The 23936-nt window shown below is 36.4% G+C and overlaps 1 protein-coding gene across 2 annotated transcripts in view; it reads right to left on the reverse strand.

Moving 5' to 3' along the window:
- The window catches only part of LOC123865443, a 126737-nt gene that overhangs the window by 15344 nt on the left and 87457 nt on the right, over positions 1-23936 (reverse strand). For both annotated transcript variants that reach the window (XM_045906466.1, XM_045906467.1), the window contains 5 exons: positions 20039-20424; positions 18876-18984; positions 7170-7371; positions 5476-5620; positions 125-302 (listed from right to left, as the gene is read on the reverse strand). In XM_045906466.1, the coding sequence (XP_045762422.1) occupies positions 125-302; positions 5476-5620; positions 7170-7371; positions 18876-18984; positions 20039-20424 (1020 nt within the window). The remainder of the gene's footprint in view (positions 1-124; positions 303-5475; positions 5621-7169; positions 7372-18875; positions 18985-20038; positions 20425-23936) is intronic.

Raw genomic sequence — 23936 nt, forward strand, 5'->3', positions numbered from 1 at the left:
ATGATTAGCATGGCTAATATTCTTTAAAAAAAATCCGCTCGATCTGTCCAGTAAGTTGAGTTGATAGATCAGTTAGTCAGTCAGTCACGTTTTTCCTTTTATATATTTAGATTTAAAAGCTCACCAATATCAGACGTAGAGACAGCATCCTTGACGAGTCGGTACGTATCGCCGTTAATGCGGAGGAAGTCGACGCAGCCAAGCAGTCCTTCAGCTAGCCCCAGCTTGCTCTGAAGACCCGTGGTGTTGCCCGCACCGCCCACCCATACTGGCTCGCGGAACGTCATGCGGGAGAACAGACCCTGGGGAATAATATAATGTTTTATACAGGGTGTAAGAACACTAGCAAAAACTTATCCATTTGCTTGCTATTTGCCTTACTTAGCCCTTGTAGTTTTAGTGATATAGCATTTTCCTATCCCGAAATGTACCTAAGTGATACAGCGTGCAAAATTCGAGATTCATGTGCTGCGGGGTCAATGCCGCGTCAAAGGTGGGGGACCTTTGACGCGGCATTGACCCCGTAGCACCTATCTGTGCAACGACGATCAGACGAACTGGTCAGTGAATTAAAACATAAGTAAAACCATCCACCAACAAAAGTGCTAAATAAAACACCATCAGATACCAACAAATATACAAAAACTTTTGTGATTTAGCTAGTTTGCATAATGTAATTAAGTACATCCACTTCAAAAGTACAAACCTTAAAGATGTTAAAAGGAAAAAAATAAGGTCAAATGCAAATTAAAACACCCGGATTTAAAAGCCGAAACGTAATTGAAACGATTTTGGACGAAAGTCTGAAACATTTTGTCCACTGCTAAGTGAAGGACAATTACAAACTTGCGGATCATTACAGGGCGGGAATGCCGTCAATTATTGTACAACATTAACTTGGAGACTCGACAATAAGTGCTGAAATCCGCCTTTTTTGGTGTTCAAGCCATGAGCGGATGGCAAATTCGTACTTTGTTATTATCTTCTTATCTGAGTATCTGATTTTTATTTATTTATTTTATTTATTTAACCAACTTTATTGTTACAAAATTACAAAGACAGAATATATGATACATTTAATTAAACAAAGGGCGACCTTATCACTACAGTGATCTCTCCCAGGTAACCCATACTAACGAACCTACTTATTCAAATTCAAATTCAAATTCAAATGTTTTATTCAAAGTAGATACAAATGTACACTTTTTGAACGTCATAAATGAAATAAAATAATTCAATCAGAAAACATAAAATAAAAATTAATTGTACAATTTTAAGCTAGGTAAATAAAGTAAAAATAATAATTTTAAACAATAATTCATGAATTTCAGTACGAATACAATGTCAATAGCAATACAATTAACAATACATATAATTAACAATATTATTATCAATAATGATGAGATGTAACATTAGGTACTTCATTGTGTTAGAGGAGCTGTCCAAGCATCCTTATCCGATATATAATCGTTTAAATTGTAATATCCTTTCTTGCACAGGTTTTTTTTAATGTATCGTTTAAACCTCCCTTCTGGTAAACTTTGAACTTCGACCGGAATTTTATTGTAATAGCGAACACCGCTGCCCAAAAACGACTCGCTTACTTTTTTTAGTCGAAACCTCTGGGTTTCCAATTTATTTACAGAATACAGAACTGTAAGACGGGGAGTCGTCGGATTTTATTCGAGTTTCTTGCTGGTTCTTGTCGGTAGGAAAGGCATTCGGATCCAGTGGTAGATGCTTTTGACGATTCAAAAGAACTTGTAAATATTTTGAATTTGAATTTGAATCTTACGAAGAGGATCCCAATACTGGTGCCCAAGAATAGCTTTGGGTTGCAGCTTGGAGACAAGAGATCTGTAAGATGCCATAGACCTTGAACTATGAGCTCACTTGTTTGGAATTTGGAACGCGCTCTGTGTTTATAGGTTTCATGATTTCTTTAAAAATATATAGATTTAAAGTTACATGGCTCAATAATTTACGTATAAATGTTTGAGCCTTTGTAACTTTGAAATTACTTACACTTTTATACAAATCTGGCAAACCACAGACATTTATTTTTTTAAATTAAATTAAATAAACGTACATGTCATCAAAAGATTGCCATCCCTTACGATGACCCTGGATAGAATAGAAACTGAGTGAGTTTAATAAAAAAAGTGTCATACACCTTCCAAGCTTCCGCTTTCATCTAAATTGTTAGGACACCTATCTTAAGGTACTTGATATTGATTAAAAAAAAATTAGTTTGATTTTTTTACTCAATTAGTATTTACCGCCGCCGCTTATACCTTACTACCTGCGCTAAAGTCTTTTGTCGTTTCAGTTTCCCTCTAGTACGAGACACGAATATTTTTAATGAGGAACTTGGATGAGTAATGCTTGTTTTTTTTAAAGAGGAACTTTGTTTAACAGTGCTACCAGCCATTGCGCCTGCTTTATGGTCGTTTCTGCGAATAATAACAAAAGTGAACGGTAAAAACGGAATATTGAAATTCTGATTTTTTTTTGATGATGAAATAGATAAACCAGCGTAAGTTACGTCATATGATTCTAATAAGTGCTCCGCACATATCTACCTAAATTGGTTGTACTATTGGTCGCTTCACGCAATGGCCGTATAAAGTTTCAACTCTATTGGATGAACTATAGTGCGTTTTAACGAATAGTACCTATGTCGTTATGTTGGCTCCCCTGTCTGTCCAAGTCATTGGCACCATATTTGCATAAGAAGACGCAGATTTTGTTTATTTTCATTTGATTTTCCTGAATGAATGAAATGAAAATAAACAAAATCTGCGTCTTCTCATGCCAATATGGTGCCAATGACCACCCAACAGACAGGGGAGCCAACATAACAGTTGATCTGCCCCGGTGGAATTTCTTAAAATTCTTTCTATATTAATTTAGAGCTAGTAAGCTATAGGCACCTACTTATATTGCCTACCATATCTATGGTATCAAATCCGTATCGCAATCTTGTAATCCGGGAAAGTTTCTTACTACCTTGGAAAGTTGTACCCGAGTTATAGGCGAGTCAGGGACCTCCCTCGCAGCCCCTTTACCCATTTAACCTGGGACGGTGTTTTTATTTGAACTCTGTGAATGTGGAATGAGACGACTCACTTTACGGGAACGTATAAGTTTGGGATTTGGGTACGTAATTTATTTTATGTGAAATTTTGTTAAGAAGGGTTTACTTAAATTCTAGACTAGCGGATACTCTGCGTGTGCTACAACGCTAAAAAAAAGATGTGCTTAATTTTAGTGATCTAAAACCATCTTCACATTATTGCCTTTCTAATTAAAAAACCCGGTTTCATTAGAAAAACAAAGAAAGTCTATAACGAACATAGGTATTGAAACAACTCACGACGTGGAATAATTACTAAAACTAAATATGTTTTCCGGAGTTCCAGTATACCTAACTGATAAATGATTTTCTTTAAACTTAAGTTTCTAGTTACCGAGAAATAATTTTAATTTTCTTATACTTGCCGTTTTATAATTAGCTTATTGGATCTGGATTTCAAGAAATAGCTCGAAGCAAGAAAGATGTAGAATTAATTAATTAAAAGAAGTACTACTTAAGCTCTCTCAAAGATTCTCTACTATTTTCTTTTAATATTCCGTAAAGCGAAAACCTTTGAACGGAGCAAATGATTCCTCAAGGCGCCCACACAGTAGACTTATAACTTTTATAGATTAAGCTATTACCTTTTTTATTATATATATTTTTTAAATAAAATATTACAATAAAACTTAAAGTTAATCTAATAACTATACAAATCATGCCCGCGTGGAATGGTGCCAAGAATACTGGCTGGCTGCATTTAAGTACCTATTACCTATTGAAACTGGTTGATATAACTTTTTTTGCTAATTCGTATATTATTAGTTGCAACAGTGAACCAAAACCGCTAATTCTAGTCGTAGATAGGTGACCGAGTCAAATTAAAGAGCTGAAATCTGACTATAAATAATTGGTAGGTACCTACTCTGGGTCGAGTAATATGCGAAAGGCCCTGGGAACCCATCATATGATTAACCAAAAAAAACCTCGTCCTTTTTTAACCAACTGCCAAAAAGGAGGTGGTTCCCAATTCTGGGAGTAAAGATTTAAAAGTAACATCTAAGTAAGTAGGTAGGTAAATGCAATAATATCAATTTAAAATATATGGTAGTATTTGTACGAAAAGTTTTTGCTCTTTTTTAATACAAACCGCTAAGATGTAAAAATGTTTGGCGATCATGTTTTCTGCCACGTATAAGTATTTTATATAGATAGGAGCAAGAGTGAAACGTAGGCATCTGCTGAATAAGTGCACTCCAATCTAGACCTCATCATCGCTTTTTACTATGCATTATTGTCGCCAAGTGCAAGCCTATCTTGCAATAAAAAAAATCATTGAACTTTTTGAGCTGGATAAATCTCCATTAGCGCCATATTAAAATTAAATTACAAAGTATCTATATAAAACTTGTGCAAAACAAATTTGTCCGCACCGCACCTCCGAAACATCGGTCTCTTTTTAAATTTCAGTAGACATTTTCAGACAAAAGGGAACAAAAAGTCCTTTAAACTTCAGAAGTGTCTGGTTTGTGATAATTGCAGGCAACTGTGTATACTTTAGCTTTAATTGCGACAAGCTTTATTGTGGTTTATTGTTATTATTTTGCTTATATTGGTTTATTATTCTAGACGTGCTTTATTCCTACCTATCTCAAAAGGAAAAAGGGAGCCATATAGGATCACTTTGCTGTCTGTCTGTCTGTCCGTCTGTGCGTCTGTCTGTCTGTCCATCTGTCCGTGTGTTGCGTCTGTCAAAAAAAATCTATAGGGTACTTCCCGTTGACCTAGAATCATGAAATTTGGCAGGTAAGTAGGTCTTATAGCACAAGTAAAGGAAAAAATCAGAAAACTGAATTTGTAGCTACATCACAAAAAAGTAATTAAAATGTGTCCATGAACCAATATTAGTATTTTCCATTTTCAAAGTATGATACCAAGTAGGGTATCATAATATGAAAGGGCTTTACCTGCACATTCTAAAACAGATTTTTATTTATTTTTATGCATAATAGTTTTTGATTTATCGTGTAAAATGTCGAAAGAATACCCGAGTGCGGAACCCTCGGTTCGCAAGTCTGACTCGCACTTGGCTGGTTTTTTTATTCAATAATAATTTAGCCCGATCTTGTAAGAGGTAATTATTACTGTCCAAATAATGCCCAAGTGGCATGGTGCCAAAAATGCATTTACACGCTGTACAGCCAGGTTGATCCTTTGCGCAAAACATGAGTCAGTCCTTCTGTCACCCAATGAGGCTACATTAATGAATTTTAATATGAATTCCTTATATCCCTCTCCTCTCCTATTATCTGCTGATATACTTTATGTAGGTATGTTTACGTAGGTAATAGGTAAAAGGCACAGCTGTAAAAAAATAAACGTTTTTTTCTTTTATTTACCTTGGACCTGCCTCGGACCCGTTTCCCGTTGTTCAGCTTGAGCCAGGCGTCCCAGCGATGCCGGTACACGGATATGGTGTTCCACCTCCCCAAGTGAACTGGTTCTGGTGATCGCAGCACTCCCGCGCCGCTGCCGCAGTCGAACCTGGGACAAATAGTTTCTTAGGACATCTGATGGTCTTCTTAATTACTGTGTTCGCTCCGCTCGGATGTGTGTGTGTATGTGTGTCGAGGTGACGTGTCGTACAGTGTTAATAAGAACCCCGACGACTTACATACTGTTACCTAGTTTTTATCCAGCCATTGTAAAATCACAATAAATATGTGTGCCCAAAAACAGTGGTATAATTAATCTCAGCCAAAAAGTTCCCAACATACTGCTTACCTAATGTGAATTCAATATTAGGTAGTTGTATGAAATATTTGCACGCCATTGCATGGAAAATGTGGTGATATTTTTAAGCCAAATTATAAAAATCTCAAAAAGTCCGACAGGAATTTAAAAAAAAATACTTGAGTGTTATTTCTTTTATGATGGTACGGAAATACGGAACCCAAGACCCATTCTTAAATGAATTGTAACATCCGTAAATGATGGATTGATCGTTTCAATCATACATTCTTTTTATATGTGGTCTGAGTTACGGCCGAAGTTAATGTACCTATAAACATACGGAAAGTAATTTTATCATCATTATCAGCATCACAATCCACCGCCGGCATACTACTGAGTACGGTTCTCTTCTCAGAGTTAGAATGAGAATGTCTAGGACCTAGGTGTTGCCACAAAGTCTTCTATCTCCCCATACATCTTCAATCGCGCTTCATTCTTCATTCAAATTCGATGGGTTATGGGTTAATTAGTTCTGTACATGGTAAACAATTTACATAGCTTTATATTGAACAAAAAATCTACACATAAACGATTAACAAATAAAAAACGTGTGCTGAAACGGCGTGTGATAAAAAAAATTAACCCTTGTAACTCATTTTGTAATTAATTCCGTCTCACGTTTGTAACTTGTATGTAAAAACCCAAAACCCTCCAGGGGCGTGTAACGAGTTGTATGAAACATCGTGTATCCCGGAACCGGGTCCCGAAAATGATTAAAAATATTGAACCCATATTTTATCCTGTAATTATTGAGGCACGCAACAATTTTTTTGTTACTTTATTTTGTAGTTTTTGGGCGTTGGGACTTTCGTTTTTTTCCTAAATTCCTAAAATATGATACAGTACTCCAATATAAAAGTTAAATATTTTAATTTTAGTTTATTGGGCTCGTCTTGGCCCACATTCCTCTATAGTGGTCGCAAAACAAGTAGTCCGATCTGAACACGAGTCGTATATTATGTATCACAAATCACACATGTATCTACATAAATAATTTAATTGAATTTCTAACTCAATATTGAGTTAAACGTTTTAAACAAATGCCAAAATTTCAGGTGCGTTACTCATTTCGTCAAGGAGCTAGAGACCTGTGACATAATCCGTCAGACAGACAGACGGACGGACAGACAGACATACAGGCAACAGAGTGAAATTAATAGGGCTCCGTTTTTATCCTTTGGGTACGGAGTCATGAAAACCAATCTCAGCAGACCTTTGTGTCCTTGACTGTACTTGCGCAGACTGCCATGTTGCACCTTCTTAGACTGCTTGCTTTGCGACTGTATCATGAAATACTTACCTCAGTTCCACATGTCCGTTCCTCAGTATCAGCGCAAGATAGTCCCCAGACAGGTCGTCGTGCTCGCCAGTGAGCAGCAGCACGCCGCGCGCGCGCTCGGGTCGCACGCGCAGTCGTAATCGCACGCGCTTGTACGCGCCGCGGAGCGCGCGCAGAGCCAGCCAAGATGCGCCGGAGAAACGAGGAGTTACGATTTTAGAATCTGTGAACCAAAATTTTAGGGTTATCCTTTTTTAGACTCTTTTTAAACCAAACTTACTCACACATTGTTCACTATATTGTTACTGTAATCCACGTAACCTGTAACCTAGTGAGGATTTAAAAGGATTTTTTAGGGTAAGATGTATAGAGCATACTTTGACTTAGCTCAGTCTTAAGTTTCAGTTAAAACGAGATAGATTTATGCCAGCGGTATAACGCTGTCTCGTTTACACTCTCTTAGGTCTGAGCAAACTCAAAGTGCGCTCTATAAATTTCAACCTTAGTATAACTATTCAAGTTAAAGGGCTAGAAAGAAACTGATTTTCAGCAAAAATATGGGAAGGATAGATGATTATTATAATAATTATAGACACTGTCGTGTTACCACCGTCGATGGTTACCACTGAGTACTCAACAATAGATAGATAAAAATATAATGGTAGGGAAATATAAACCTTAGAGTGTGAGTGTTAATAATGCAAGTCAACCGTGAAACATAGTTTAAAACATCGTTTTAAAAATCTCCATACGACAGGAGATTTAATTTAACTTGAAAAACAATCAGCGCAGGAATTCACTACCCGAACTATAGCGATTTATGTTTACTTAAAAACTACTGCTTTTTACTACACACAAGTGTAAATTAAAAATTTATAACACCCCCAACAAGTGAAGGTTACAGTAACTAGAAAAGAGCTGATAACTTTCAAACGGCTGAACCGATTTTCTTACATTATAGCTAAGAACACTCTTGATCAAGCCACCTTTCAAATTAAAAAAAACTAAATTAAAATCGGTTCATTAGTTTAGGAGCTACGATGGCACAGACAGATACACAGAGACACGTCAAACTTATAACACCCCTCTTTTTGGGTCGGGGGTTAAAAAGTGGCTATTCATGAAGGACACCAAACACAAGTATAAACTTTAAAGTTAACATAGGGTTAAACAGCGTTTCAGTTGATAAAAACAGAGTTCCAGTCGAACTTTGGCGGGAAACACTGTTGTTTTGTTGGTTTCGCATTCACCACGGAAATCAAACACTCCAAACTTTGAGATTAGGGTCATGTGGTGGATTAAATGAGAAAAAATAAGTACGTGGTCATATAACTGTAGATTTAGATTTTTAATAATCCCGTAAGAACTCTTTAATTTTTCAGAATAGAACTTTGCCACTCTGTAGAGTTTCACTGGGTATCTATCCATGCAAAAAATCATATCATTCGTTGCTCCGTTGCGGTATGATTGAAGAACAAACCAACAAACAAACACACTTCCGCATTAATTATAGAATGGCTTATAATAACCACCCGATAGGGTAGTGAATGGATAGAGCAGTATGAACAGTTAACTTTTTGACGGCCGAAATATGGTCTTGGACTGTGATGTGATGTTTGGTATACCTAGCGGTAGTTTATGGGGCTAGAAAATATTATTAATGAGAATAAATAAATAAAAATCATGATTTTTTAATTTATTCTTAACATAGTTACTTATTATTTAATGTCACGCTGTTCGGAAGGCGAACAATGACGTCACAAGGCATAAACGACAAATATGTTTCAATTTTTATTAAAAACTAGCCGATGCTCGCGAATTCGCCCGCGTGGATTTAGGTTTTTTTGAAATCCCGTGGGAACTCTTTGATTTTCCGGGATAAAAAGTAGCCTATGTGCTAATCCAGGATATTATCTATCTCCATTCCAAATTTCAGCCAAATCCGTTCAGTAGTTTTTGCGTGAAGGAGTAACAAACATACACACACACACACACACACACACATACAAACTTTCGCCTTTATAATATTAGTGTGAAGTGTGATAGCTGCTATGTGAATAAAATTGTTTATTCACAAAACCTTCCAGTTACTTAACAAGATTACTACAGGTTATCCCAACGAAGCCTCATAAAAACAGCAGGAGTTAATGTGAAATTACAATGGGCGACCCTTATTGCTTATTATAAGCACGCGGTGGAAGGTGGCGTCGTTTACAGCCGCAATCTACGTTAGCCTGCGCTTTGTTTGCAGTGTTTTTAACCCCCGACCCAAAAAGAGGGGTGTTATAAGTTTGACGTGTGTATCTGTCTGTTGCATCGTAGCTCCTAAACGAATGAACCAATTTCCATTTAGTTTTTTTTTTGTTTGAAAGGTGGCTTGATCGATAGTGTTCTTAGCTATAATCGAAGAAAATCGGTTCAGCCGTTTGAAAGTTATCAGCTCTTTTCTAGTTACTGTAACCTTCACTTGTCGGGGGTGTTATAAATTTTTAATTTACACTCGTTAACCTACGTCTGTATAGATGTAGGTAGTAGGTATATGTATTCTATATATTTCTATTGAAAAGTTATTTTGATTGCGCACAACAGCTGCAGCCGAAGAGTTGGTAAATATTGGTTTGGAAGAAACTTTCGCACGAACCACTTCTGATTCGCGGAATTTCGCAACTCGATTCTGAACAAGGAATATTTATAGGGTTGTCCCTTGAAACTCGGTCAAAAGGTCAAAAAACTGGGCTCGAAAAAATGTCTTTTATTTGTTTTCACGCGACTGCGAAGCCCAAAAGGAGGGTTAAGGGTTTGTTATGTATGTATGTCCGTTTCTATATCCACTCGTAACTACTAAACGGATCGACCGATTTTGATAAATGATAAGTCATTAGATTTGTCTTGATGACGCGAGTGTCACTGGGTATATAAAATTCTTAAAAATCAAAATGAATCTACTATTTATTATTTTTTTATTTATGAAATGTTCGTTTTCTAAGAAAGATAATAATTTCCAGGATTTTCATCATTGTAAATGCAAAAGTGTGTGTAGTTGTTTGGTTTGTCCTTCAATCACGCCACAACTGAGCAAGTGCGATTTTTCACATGGATGGAAACTGACTTGGATTTTTTAAACTGTAATTCACACTGACGAAGTCGCGGGCGTCAGATAGTCTGCAGTAATCAAAGGCGTATTTTTGATTCTTTGTTGAATTAGTTTATTATTTAAAGAACTGCACTAGTGCATAATAAGCTATATTATTGATATAACTACAGTGATATAAGGTCCACTTTATGAGAAATATACTGTATGGAAAAATAATAGTCTTATGTACATGTATTAGGTAGTCTTAACATCGAGAGCAGAGCAGGACAAGCATGCAGGAACTTATAGATCAAGCCCCTCGATATCACTTAATATAATTCAAGCCCGCATTCTTCAATACCAAGCCTGCGAGGGCGCGGTAATCGAAAAATACTCTACCACTACGTATCTAGGGTTGCCAATTATTTCTGTTAATTAATTTATATTTTGTACTTTTATTTACGTGCTTTTGCTGTTTGGTGTAACTGTGATATATTTTTATTCGATGAAGTCAAGTCCAAAGTTATCCATTTTGAAAAAGAAACTTCCACAGTGATGATCTGACGGAACAAAGCCTCCCTCATTCATTGGTTTATTTAATAGTTAGACTATTTAAGAATTAAAGTTCATAAATTAAAATTAAAAACGAAAACTTATAATGAATATCATACACAGTAGCATATACCTATATATTAGATCACATATCAGTTGTTACATCGATCATATTTACCACCCGATTGAATGTCGTTTTGACATAATAAAACTACAAGGTCTACTTACACTTACAAGATGTAGGTCTTACGTTTATAAAAGTCAGCGAAATTATGACTAGCTGGAAATTGTTGTTAAAATAGTAAAGCTAATTTACTATCGACTATACAAATTATGTAGTAGGAACATTCTACCAGCCCGGCTAGCATGGGCAGTAGATAAAAATTATATCCCCCGATTATATCCACTGATGTCATAGAAATCAGTGGATATAATCGGGGATATAATTTTTATCTACTGCCCATGCTAGCCGGGCAGTAACGACAAATAAATAACTTAATGTAAATATACAGTTTTTACATTAATAACTTATTACTACGTAAAAATTCCCTGTACATTATTAAAGTTTAATAAAATATATAAATAAAATAAATAAATGTACTAAAGTGACATCCCTAAGGTTGTTCCATCGAAGGCTGCAGTGTCCCTCTCGGGAAACTTTTATTATTGGAGTAATATAGCATCACGTGCAGTACCTACTCATGGTAGATATGTGTGTGTGTGTGTGTGTGTGTATAGTGGAGCTTAACAACTTGCTTTATTAATTACAAAACATATCTATGATTACAAAGGAACATCCACAGATTAATTAAATAGGTAATCATTTTACCTTTTACAATTTATTGTAGGAGAACATGCGATTGAAACTTCTGCTGCCATACAAACACCTTATCATACATGCATATCGTATGTATGATATGCATATTGTATATTGTAATAATTTTTAAATTAAATTCATACAAAGCATGGGATAGGGTTGCCAGAATATTTAAATTTTTTTTTCAAATTCAATTTGAATTTCAAAATTTCCGGGATAAAAAGTTGCCCATGTCAATTTCCGAGATGCAAACTACCTCTATACCAAATCCATACTTAATATTATAAATACGAAAGTGTGTCTGTCTGTCTGTATGCTACATTTTCACGGCCCAACAGTTTAACCGATTTTGACGAAATTTGGTACAGAGTTAGCTTATATCCTGGAGATGGACTTTTTATCCCGGAAAATCAAAGAGTTCCCACGACTCTTTGATTTTCCGGAATAAAAAGTAGCCTATGTCCATCTCCGGGATATAAGATTCCTAAATACCCATCCGCTTAACCGATTTGCATGAAATTTGGAACCGAGGTAGCTTGCGTCCCTGTAATTGACATAGGCGACTTTTTATCCCTGAAAATCAAATAGTTCCCATGGGATCTTTAAAAACAGAAATCCACGCGGACGAAGTCGCGGGCATACTCTAGTTTCATATAAATCGGTTAAACGGATGGACCTTTAAGAATCCGGTGGGAACTTTTTGATTGTCTGGGATAAAAAGTAGCCTATGTCCTTCCTCGGTATGTAAGCTAACTCTGTACGATATATTATCAATATCGGTTAAACTGTTGGGCCTTGAAAAGCTATCACACAGATAGACCAAAAGACATACTTTCGCATTTACAATATTAGCATGGAGTATGGTCGGATAATAAACCAAGATTCACAAAACTTCTACCTAAGTGAAGCCGGGGACCAAGTAGTTATAACATACATTATATTATATGTTATACTCAACAGTTCAGTGACGTATAGTGAAGCATAATGTGTAGTGCGGCACACCGGAAGACGTACACCGCCATTACTGCACAGCTTCCGCTGCGGCGACCCACTTCCGGTTGACTACATTTATACTAAACTACCACACACCGTTTAGCAGCTCCGAGTAGGTACCTCTACCAATTTTGGAGATATTTAATCAACAAATCTATATCCATATTTCCATATCTAAATGTATAAGAGACAAGGGTAAATTAAAAATTTATAACACCCCCGTCAAGTGAAGGTTACAGTAACTAGAAAAGAGCTGATAACTTTCAAACGGCTGAACCGATTTTCTTGGATTATAGCTAAAAACACTCTCGATCAAGCCACCTTTCAAACAAAAAAACTAAATTAAAATCGGTTCATTAGTTTAGGCGCTACGGTGCCACAGGCAGATACACAGATACACAGACACACAGATACACACGTCAAACTTATAACACCCCTCTTTTTGGGTCGGGGGTTAAAAAAGATAGGGTCCGATTTTTCAATCGTCAAATAACTTTTATATGAAGAATAAAGGATTGGACTTGGTAATCCCCGATTTTGAATGTTTTCACGATTGATAGCTACATTATTCCCAAATGCATAAATATATTAAAGGCTATAAATTATACACAGGTGTCGTGGGCATAAGCTAGTCTATACTAATATTACAAAGAGGTAAACTTTGTAAGTTTGTTTGTAGGAAGTAATCTCTTGAACTACTGAACCGATTTTGAAAATTCTTTCACCAATAGAAAGCTACATAGGCTATATTTTATTTCCAAAAAATTAGAGACTTTGTGAAATTGTAATAAGCTACCCGAGAAAAGCCGGGGCGGATCGCTAGTAGTAAATAAGAGTCATCAACTTTTCTTTATCGTGATAAAGTCAAAGAAGTCCGACATCGTTATAATGCTCGAACTGCAGGCCTACACGAATCATGCACTCAAAAACTCTCGTAGTTTCCAACTAAAAGTGCTACGCCGTAGCACATGGAGCGCTCCGTAGCTGTCTTTCGTAGCCAATTAAAAAGTTTTCTACTTTTACTATTATCGTGTTAAAACTAAAATTTCATAGAAATAATAGACCCTATATACATTTTTCTTTAAGACCCAAAATTTGTAAATACTTTACCTTGATCTATAACTATACATATTTGATAGGTGGGAGTAATTATATATTTCTAACAGACGGATTCAAGTATGTACATATGTATGTATATACTTTATGTCTTTTTGTACTTGTTGTTTGTTTTGTGTTGTTGTGTTTTATGTTGTTTTTTTATGTTTTTTGTATGGTCGTCTAGAAGTCTCTTTTGCACCCAGTTGCGCTTGTCATGGTATATGAGTGTAGGCGAGGACGTGGATCCCCTACAAGGCAGAGTTTTAAAAACCTGCAAGTCAGCAAGAGTAATGGACTGACACGTCTTAGGATTCTCTTGAGATAACATAAAAGTAAACACTCCGTAGCAATTCGTAGGCGACTTAAGTTCACTGTAAATTGATTTATGGCCTGGTCAGTGTTCACCAGTGGCGGATTAAGGGTGGGGCGAGGGGAGAGGTCCCAGTCCTGAAATTGTTTCAGTAAGAGCCAATTTGTTGTTGGAGGCTCCGATTATTTCTATACGAATAGCAATTAAAGAGGATAAAGTTGAAAACTTAGCCCCGACTACTAGAATCGTCTTAATAAAGGTTGAAATATTATAGTAAAATTGTTGTTCTATCGCTTGGTATACTTTAATGTTGTAGTACATTTATATTCATGAACTCAAAATTTTCTCCTCTTTCATTTGACATCCCACTCAATACAATAGCAAAAAAAAAAAACATTTTTGAAGAACCCCACTTTATTATGTAACTTCCGTTAGGTAAATTTTTAAGGAGTAGTTTAGGCGCTATGGTAGAACACACAGAATTTGAATATAAACATACATACATACTTAGACCGCTAATATCATAACCCTTTCTTTTAGCTTTGTCGTAGTAGGGTAAAACACGACTGTTCTGCAAAAAACCGAACTAAAATGCCGTCAAATAGTCGCCATATTAAATGTTTCAAAAAAATTGTAGCCAATGTGATTCGAGATTATATCAACAACGTAAGTGAGATGTACACTCTTATACTAAGCCTACTGTTGTGAATACAGTTAATAACGTTTTTAACCCCCGACCCAAAAAGAGGGGTGTTATAAGTTTGACGTGTGTATCTGTGTATCTGTGTGTCTGTGTATCTGTGTATCTGTGTATCTGTGTATCTGTGTATCTGTGTATCTGTGTATCTGTCTGTGGCATCGTAGCGCCTAAACGAATGAACCGATTTTAATTTAGTTTTTTTTGTTTGAAAGGTGGCTTGATCGAGAGTGTTCTTAGCTATAATCTAAAAAAATTGGTTCAGCCGTTTAAGAGTTATCAGCTCTTTTCTAGTTTTCTTGTAGAAAAGAAGGTTAGATAACCGTTAGGTTCATAATATTATGTCAATAGACAAATGTCAAGCTGTCAAGATGGACGTTGCCTAAATACATAATTATTTATTTAAAAATGATGTTTTGGAAAACTCAAATACTTTGGATCGTCGGGGGTGTTATAAATTTTTAATTTACACTTGTACTTTTTGTCACCAACAAAATACACATCTTTGATGTATACCTAGTCTACCCAAGCCACTTTCTCGCTGTTGCTTATAAAAAGTAAATTACTTTTGTTTTACTTTGCCAAGTCTTTCTTGTGATGTAAACAGGGCTCTCTCCGTCACTTACTCCATACAATCGTAGTTCCAATTTCATTTCAATATTAAGCAACCAAAGTCCGTGAAATTTTGCAGACATATTCTGGAAACTATTATCTGTGCCTGTGGTGTTTAGATTTTTCGAAAAATATGTAGTTTTAAAATTACAGGGGCTCAAAGATTTGTATGTGAATTTTTAAGACCGCGTAACTTTGAAAACGAATATTTCAACAGAAATCTGGAAATCCACAGGCATAGATATTAGTTTCTAGAGTATGTCTGTAAAATTTCATGGACTTTGGTAGCTTAATATTCAAATGAAATTGGAACTACGTTTGTATGAAGCGAGTGACGGAGAGACCCCTCTAAATGAGTCTCTAAATTACAGAATACTGACAGCAGAAGTGTAATAATTATTATACCTTACCTTGTTTTATGTTTACAAGTATTATAAAAAGTTATAGGGTTTTCATGTTCTTTCGACTAAGGGCTAGTACACAGGTGGCGGTTATCGAAACTGGTCATTATAATATTACCTATTATTAAAACCCAACTGTTAATTAATTAAGTAACTTTTCTTAAAATAATTTCAAATTTTATACCCAAGTATTGGTGAATTCACCTACCGATTCAAATTCAAGAGTTCTAATGCATTTGGGTAATACTAATAAAGTTGGGATGTAGGAGGCAATCTCCGAAACTATTCATCCGACTTCAAAAATTATTTCTAAAACAAGTGTAAATTAAAAATTTATAACACCCCCGACAAGTGAAGTTACAGTAACTAGAAAAGACCGAAAAGACCTGATAACTTTCAAACGGCTGAACCAATTTTCTTGGACTATTCCGCGTCTACGATCCAAAGTATCAGAGTTTTCCAAAACATCATTTTCAAATAAATAATTATGTATCAATTCAACGTCCATCTTGACTGACATTTGTCAATTGACATAATATTATGAACCTAACGGTTATGTAACCTTCTTTTCTACAAGAAAACTAGAAAAGAGCTGATAACTCTTAAACGGCTGCACCAATTTTTTTGGATTATAGCTAAGAACACTGTCGATCAAGCCACCTTTCAAACAAAAAAAACTAAATTAAAATTGGTTCATTCGTTTAGGCGCTACGATGCCACAGACAGATACACAGATACACAGACACACAGATACACAGATACACAGACACACAGATACACACGTCAAACTTATAACACCCCTCTTTTTGGGTCGGGGGTTAAAAAGAAAATACTATTTATGAAATTATAACGACCGTTGACGTTTTTAGCAACAAGGATAACTACGGAACCACGATACCTTACGCGTGTTTTGGCTTTTGAGGTTCTGACACGCACTTGTTGTTTTTTTAACAAGTGTGACACCATCCAGTGTGTATGAGACCTAAGAAAGCTAATCTAAATTTATGACTTTGTAAAAGCTGGTAAAAGCCAAAGCTAATTTTATTCTATAATTGGAATTTCCTGATCGATATTACAATCTCTGAATCTAAAATGTACAATGTATTCTGAAAGCGTTTTCACAATGGCGATCAAATAACGATCCGATACAAAATAACGATACCTACACTTTGAAATGTACCAAACGTAAAATCATTTTTTTTTTGATCATCCAAATGTTTTTTTTAATTGAAAATATTACAGTAACCTTATCTATTTACTAGCTGACGCCTGCGACTTCGTCCGCGTGGATTTAGGTTTTACACACATACACACAAACTTTCGCCTTTATAATATTAGTGTGAGTGTGACTATACAAATCATGCCCACGTGTAATGGTGCCAAGAATACTGGTTGCATTTCCGCACTGGACAGCCAGGCTGATCCGAAATGATGTGTGAAAAATGAGCCAGCCCTTCTGTCACACGATGAGGCTATTAATCGCGGTGAAATGTCTCATAAGAATTTTTAGTACTAAGACACCATGGCCCCAGGGTCTCTACGGAGAACTCCCAATCATGTCGGTTTCCTCCCGATGTTTCCCTTCACCGATATAGCAAGTGATTTAATTGCTAAAACGTACAGTCAGCAACGAAGCTAGGTTTGCACTCGTCCATAGTCGCTTGTACTGGCGGGTGCAAACCTAGCTTTATTGCTGACTGTACCTAAACCTGATAAGTTAGAGATGCCCGAAATCGAATTACCGGCCTCCCGAAAAGGACGTTTAACCACTAGGCTATCTCGGCTTTTTTTTGTATACCTGCTTGTTATTGAATAGGTATGTTTGAAGATCTCGTAGGTGCGGGCGCAGTGGATAGGGCTATTTATTATAAGTGACAGATACCGGGTTTGATTTCTGGCACAGGCTTTTTGGATATAACGTTTTTTTAATTGATTAAACGTAAACGGACAAAAAGCACTAAATATGAGCATTCATCCAATCTATATAATACGATACCACCGAAGAAAGAAGATAAAACTACCAGCGCCTACGACAGGCAAAGGTAATACTCCAACGAGCTCTTAAGTCTAAAATAATTGTTGTTTCATGCATTTGAGCTATTAAAATTACACGCTCCACTTCAAACACTTGTTAACGACTAAAACTTTTAACGAAGAGCGGTTGTGTCACTCCATGTGTACGAGCCCTTATGAAAACTTGAAGAGTTTAAAACTGTAATTGCTATTCTCGAAACGCTATCAGTTGATATTCGATAAGTTACTTTAATTGAGTTTTTGTGATATCGTAGTGGAAAGGCGCAGGCTGCGACTTTGACTTGAAAACCAAGAGCTCAGCTCATGGATGTAGGTATAGTGCGTTTCATCGGAAAGAACCTATGGCGTTATGTTGGCTCCCCTGTCTGTTGGGTGGTAATTGGCACCATATTGGCAAGAGAACACGCAGATTTTGTTTATTTTCATTTGATTTTCCTGAATGAATGAAATGAAAATCTGCGTCTTCTTATGCAAATATCGTGCCAATGACTTGGACAGACATGGGAGCCAGCATAACGCCATAGGTACTATCCGATGAAACGCACTATACTTACTTTTCTGTGGAATTTTATTTTAACTTGTACAGGACTATAGACCTATGAACGCTCAGGACACTTAAATCTAGTACTTCAGGATATATGCCATCGCTTTCATCATCAAAAACCCATCGCCAGCTTAGGTACTACTGTACGCGACATGTTGAGAAGGCAAGCAGGGTGTGAGGCGGGGACACTTCCCGCACACCTGCACGTCGCCCGCGCTCACACACAATAGGTTAGCACGACGAGTGTGCCGGGCGTCCCCAACCCGGTTGCCATCTCAACCTGTCGGGCACTATACTTAGCACGCGTCTCCTCTCAAAATGAGAAGAATAAAGTTTTTAGCATGCCAACTAAACTATGAGCTTAGAGGCTCTATAAATATAATAATTTTTAGATCTAGTATGGATATTCTATTGCACATTGACCGCTCATCCTTGGTTGTAGTAGTCAGTGTACCGATAAGCGTTAGTGCATTTGTGTGCGTAACGTAAACCGCGTCGCGGTCGAAGCTGAGCCACGCACACTATAACAATGTGTAAGTGGCGCACTCACACAAACAGCCAAATGGTCTTCGTGAACTAGGACATGTGTAACTTACTCGGCTTGCACTTGGTGGTGGAGCATATGCAGCTGGCCGCGTTGCACGTGTTGCACTGGCAGCTCTCCACGGCCGTCGTCCTGGCCGGCGACAGCGTGCCGCCCGGCACCTGCACACATGGACATGTCAAATCAAGTAAATAAGTTATTTATATTTTTCTATCCGTCTGTCCATCTGTCGTGTCTGTCAAGATAACCTAAGGGTACTTCCCGTAGGGTTAGGTCAGGAGTTAGGAGGCTTAGTTACTTGGGTCGTATCGATTACTCTAGGTAAACCCCTTTGCAATAAAAGGGGCACTTTTGATTTGATATTTTTTGAATGATAATAACTGACATGGAACAAGAAACAGGTTCCGTAAAGGAGAAAAGAAAAGCACTCTTAAACAGTAAATATACGATTAAATTGCTCCTATTCTTTGCAAAACAAGTCACACATCCAATACCAAAACATTAAGGCCCCAATCGATACCTCCACGTACAAAAACATTACGCAAGGTTGGTTTAGTCCTCGTGTCCCTGATATGCCATTATTTCCTTCCAGTGCCTATTCATTGGTGTGGAACTGTGCGTGTGTAATTTTTTTATTTGCACGCTTAGTTATTCGGGTCGTATCGATTAGGTACTCTATAGGGGAATGTATTGGAGCTTGACCTTGTAGGAATTGGTGTGGGACGACCTTTTTATATTGATTTCAAAAGTAGCCTTCATATTATAGATGACCGTGACTTCATCCAAATTCCATGGAACTCTTTGATTTTTCCGGTATAAAAGTAACCTGTCACTTTTCAAGTCTTTAACTATATTATCTATGAAAAAAACACGTCAATCCATTATTCGGTTGCGGTGTGATTGAAGGACAAAACCATTACAATTTCGCATTACTACCTTTATATATTATATTATACACGAAAGTGTGTTGGTTTTTGGTTTGTCTTTACGGCGTAACAGAGCAACGGAACGACGTGATATTTTTAAGTAAAGTGATATAGGCTACTTTTATCCCCAAACTACTAAATCTACACCACACACACGGACGAAGTCATGAAAATCATCTAGTTAGTTTTGTATAAAATAATTAGCTCTAATATCACAAAATTTTCAAAAACTTACACTCAGTGTCCATATCTGAGTTGGAAATCTAAATTAATGAGTCAATTTACTTACTTTTTGCTCTAAACTAGGTCCAAGCGTAGTGACTTTGATTTTATTCGCTTCTGCCAGCGCGTCTTTCTCCTTATCATCCGCTATTATGTTAAGATCTGTTTTGCTCACTCCATCTTCTATAAGACTTTTCAATCCATCTACTTCCTTAGATCTTTCCCCAGTAAGAGTATAATCGGATTCTCTCTGTTCTTTACCGGTGTCTATTAGTGTTGGCAGTGTTGTTAGTCTTCTCTTACCATTGTCGATATGTCTTTCGCTTATATTAAATCTACTAAGTCTATTGGACGGGGCTACTTCTAGCTCGGCGGAGAACGATACGTCTTTCTGGTAGAGGACATCTTCTTGATTGTCTGATGAGCTCTCTGTTGTTTTAGTCGAGTTGAGTTCTGAAACAAAAATGCTGATAAATCAAGTGTTAAGTTGTTAGCTATTTCGTAATTTCTTAGTTTTAGAAGTTTATGAAGTTTCTCAGACTTGGGCGCGTTTGGAACCCTCGTAGCTTTAGTTAAAGTTACGTAATTAATCATCACCACTATATCGTACAAAAACAATTTCGACCATCGAAAGGAGTACAATTGTACCTACTTTGAATAAATGATTTTGACTTTGACTTTAACTATGATAAATGAGCACTCATTGTCAATGTAACGCAACATTTTTGGAAAAAGCCATGCAAAAACTTATTACCACCTGATGGCAAGTCTAGTAATGACGCAGTTTCAGATGGAACTAGGAATCAGCTTAGTTTATTATAGCGACTGGGAAGTAATCTATACTAATATATACTAATAAATAAAATTGGAGTGTCTGTCTGTAATTTCGAAATAACTACCTCATATTAAGCTCATATGGTTATTTGAACGATACCATAACTGAATCACACGTTTTTAAAATTTTTGTCTGTCTGTCTGTCTGTCTGTCTGTTTGAAAAGGCTAATCTTTGGAACGGCTGAACCGATTTTGACGGGGCTTTCACAGGCAAGTAGAGGATTGACCAGGGCGTAAAATAGGCTACTTTTTTAACCGACTTTCAAAAAGGGAGTTGTGTTTTTCTACCTATGTACACCGAAATCTCCGAGATTTCTGAACCGATTTGCGTCATTTCTTTTTTAATCGATAGAGGAACTTTGCGACATTGTTTCATAAAAAATTTGGAGTCCAACTCCTCAATCCTGATGCTGCAGGGGATCTGACCAATCCACGCGGGCGAAGCTGCGGGCATCAGCTAGTGTATAATAAACTTGACGAGTTCATAAAATAGCTTCTAAGTTATAAAAAATGCACGCGGATTTTATCAACGGAGCGTGCCTCAACGCTTAGCGGGTAAAATACATTCACTTTACAACGCTCTCGCCTTTACATACATAATACCTAATTAGCTTTCAGCACTGAATTTGAGAGTCAAATATTAAATTTGAGAATGTTACTTGCATTTGGTTTTTGTGGAAAAGTAAAATAATATTTTATTTTACTTAGCACTCAGTGCTAAAACTTAACTAAAAACTAAAATTCATTCATATTACCTGGCACAAATGTACAGTTCTGAAAACCTTTATATCACTTAATGGGATTTTTCCTATCAAAAGAAAAAATTATCATGTCTCTGGACTCATAATATTTCACTCAAGTAATAAATTGGCTTCATCTATGACTACCCATATTATCAATGCGATAGTTTGTTGTTTTGTCCTTCAATCACGCCGCAACGGAGCAACAGATCGATATTATTTTTTAACGCATTGACGATTTTAAATTGGTATAGGAATATCTTGCATCCTTTGAAGCTTTGACATTGACTTTGGCTATTTCTTAACCCCTGACCCAAAAAGAGGGGTGTTATAAGTTTGACGTATGTATCTGTGTATCTGTCTGTGGCATCGTAGCTCCTAAACTTAGTTCTATAATAGTAGCTCCTTAATTTAGTTTTTTGTGTTTGAAAGGTGATCGAGAGTGTTCTTAGCTATAATCCAAGAAAATCGGTTCAGCCGTTTGAAAGTTATCAGCTCTTTTCTAGTTACTGTAACCTTCACTTGTCGGGGGTGTTATAAATTTTTAATTTACACTTGTTGTCTCAGAAAATCAAATAGTTTCCAAAGGATTGTCAAAAACCTAAACTACGTATTTATAATGTAAACCCTCGGCGCACGAATCCTACTCGCCCTGACCGGTTTTTTTGTAATAAAAATTACTACAGGGTGTATAATTTAATATTCTATTTAAATTATAACATTATTCTAATATCTAGATCATTATTTTATCAAGGTTTCACTTTTTCCAGGTAAGTTTTTCCAGGAAAGCACAAACTCGTTTTATTATGCATGCGGGTTTATTCTGTTTATGAGGGAGGGCTCTTCAACACCTCGCGAATGATACGAACCCCACTTTATTACGGTGAAACGGTTCTATGTAAATAATAGTTTTAATTATATTTCAATTTTTAATGTGAAGGTATTTTTCGTAGCAAATAATAATATTAAAACCATGGAATAGCACGCGCCCGGCGCATTTCAAACAAAATTTTTTTTTAAAAAGAATACTAGCCCAGGTTAGCATGCTGACTAATATTCCCCTTTACCCCCCAACTAAGCGTAAAGCTTATGCTAGGAGTACGTACGACAATAGTGCAACGGGTGGGATTTGAACCGGCTACATTTCGGTTTTCAGTCTTCATTAATAACAAATAATAAATATTTCAAAATGGCCGACATGTAAATTTAAAAAAAAGTGCATAATTTTGTGCATTGGTACGGAACCCTTTGTGTGTGAGTCTGACGGCTCGCAGTTGACCAGCTTTCTTATTCTCAGCTCTACATAGCTTTTCCAAAAATACTACAATGGAAATAAAAATACTAAAAAGACTTCGTCTCACGAATCCTGATTTTGTGGAATTGTAACATGGCAACCCTAACCAGGGACCTTTATCCTTAGAAATTGAGTCCCCTTTTGAATTTCGGCTTTTCGATGGCCGCCGACAGAGAATTGAATAAGACAACTCTTCGCAAAGGATTCGATTTGGCGAATCACTAAAACCCGTCCTTTATATTATGAGAGAGAATTTAGGTTGGAGAGTTTTGATAGCGTTGGAAATCATTTGTTAGAACGGACATACTTTTGTATTATAGGTTACGGTTAGCATTAAACTATATCAAAAATATAAAACTGGCCAAGCGCGAGTCGGATACGCACTCGAAGGGCTTCGTGCCATCGCCAGAAGAAATAACACTTTAAATTTTTTTTTGTAATGTTATCACAAATTAAAATAATTTATTTTTAACCTAAGCATCATCCCCATTGGTTGTTAAAAAAATGTTACAAAATTCGATCCAGAAATAAGATCGGGAAAAAGTTCACCGTCAGTACAGATACAAGGTAAGTATAAGATATAATATATTATAATTTATCTCAAAAGATTGAGTTTGATTAATGTCTGCTCGTCAATTTTGGAAAATTCTCACGTTACGTTTTTATCGGTTCGTTAGGAGATTCTAATGGATTGGTAGATACGCTTACGTTTATTTTTTTCTTACGTGATGGATTAAAGAACCATGATATTCTTGAAATTTTGATTTTGGTAAGACATTAATTTTATTTTAAAAGTAATATATAAGCATATTTCTATTTAGCCAAGTGGCGAGATATAAGCGCAGCGATAGTGTTATTTAGTAATTTTACTTGAAGTTGATTAACAATGCGGTTGCAAGATCAAATAGTGTAATTTAAATATCAAGTAAGCGTAGCGAGCGCAAAATTTTTCTAGGGAACTTTGATACGTTTTCACGAAGCGTTTGATGTCATTCTGTGTGTCAAGAATTCGTCTTCAGCGCCCTGGTTTATAGTTAATTTTTGCTATCTTGCCATAAAAGTATACCTTACCTAAACACTCGTAGCCGTCTACGTG

This window comes from Maniola jurtina, chromosome 5, assembly GCF_905333055.1.
Source record: "Maniola jurtina chromosome 5, ilManJurt1.1, whole genome shotgun sequence".
Lineage (NCBI taxonomy): Eukaryota > Metazoa > Arthropoda > Insecta > Lepidoptera > Nymphalidae > Maniola > Maniola jurtina.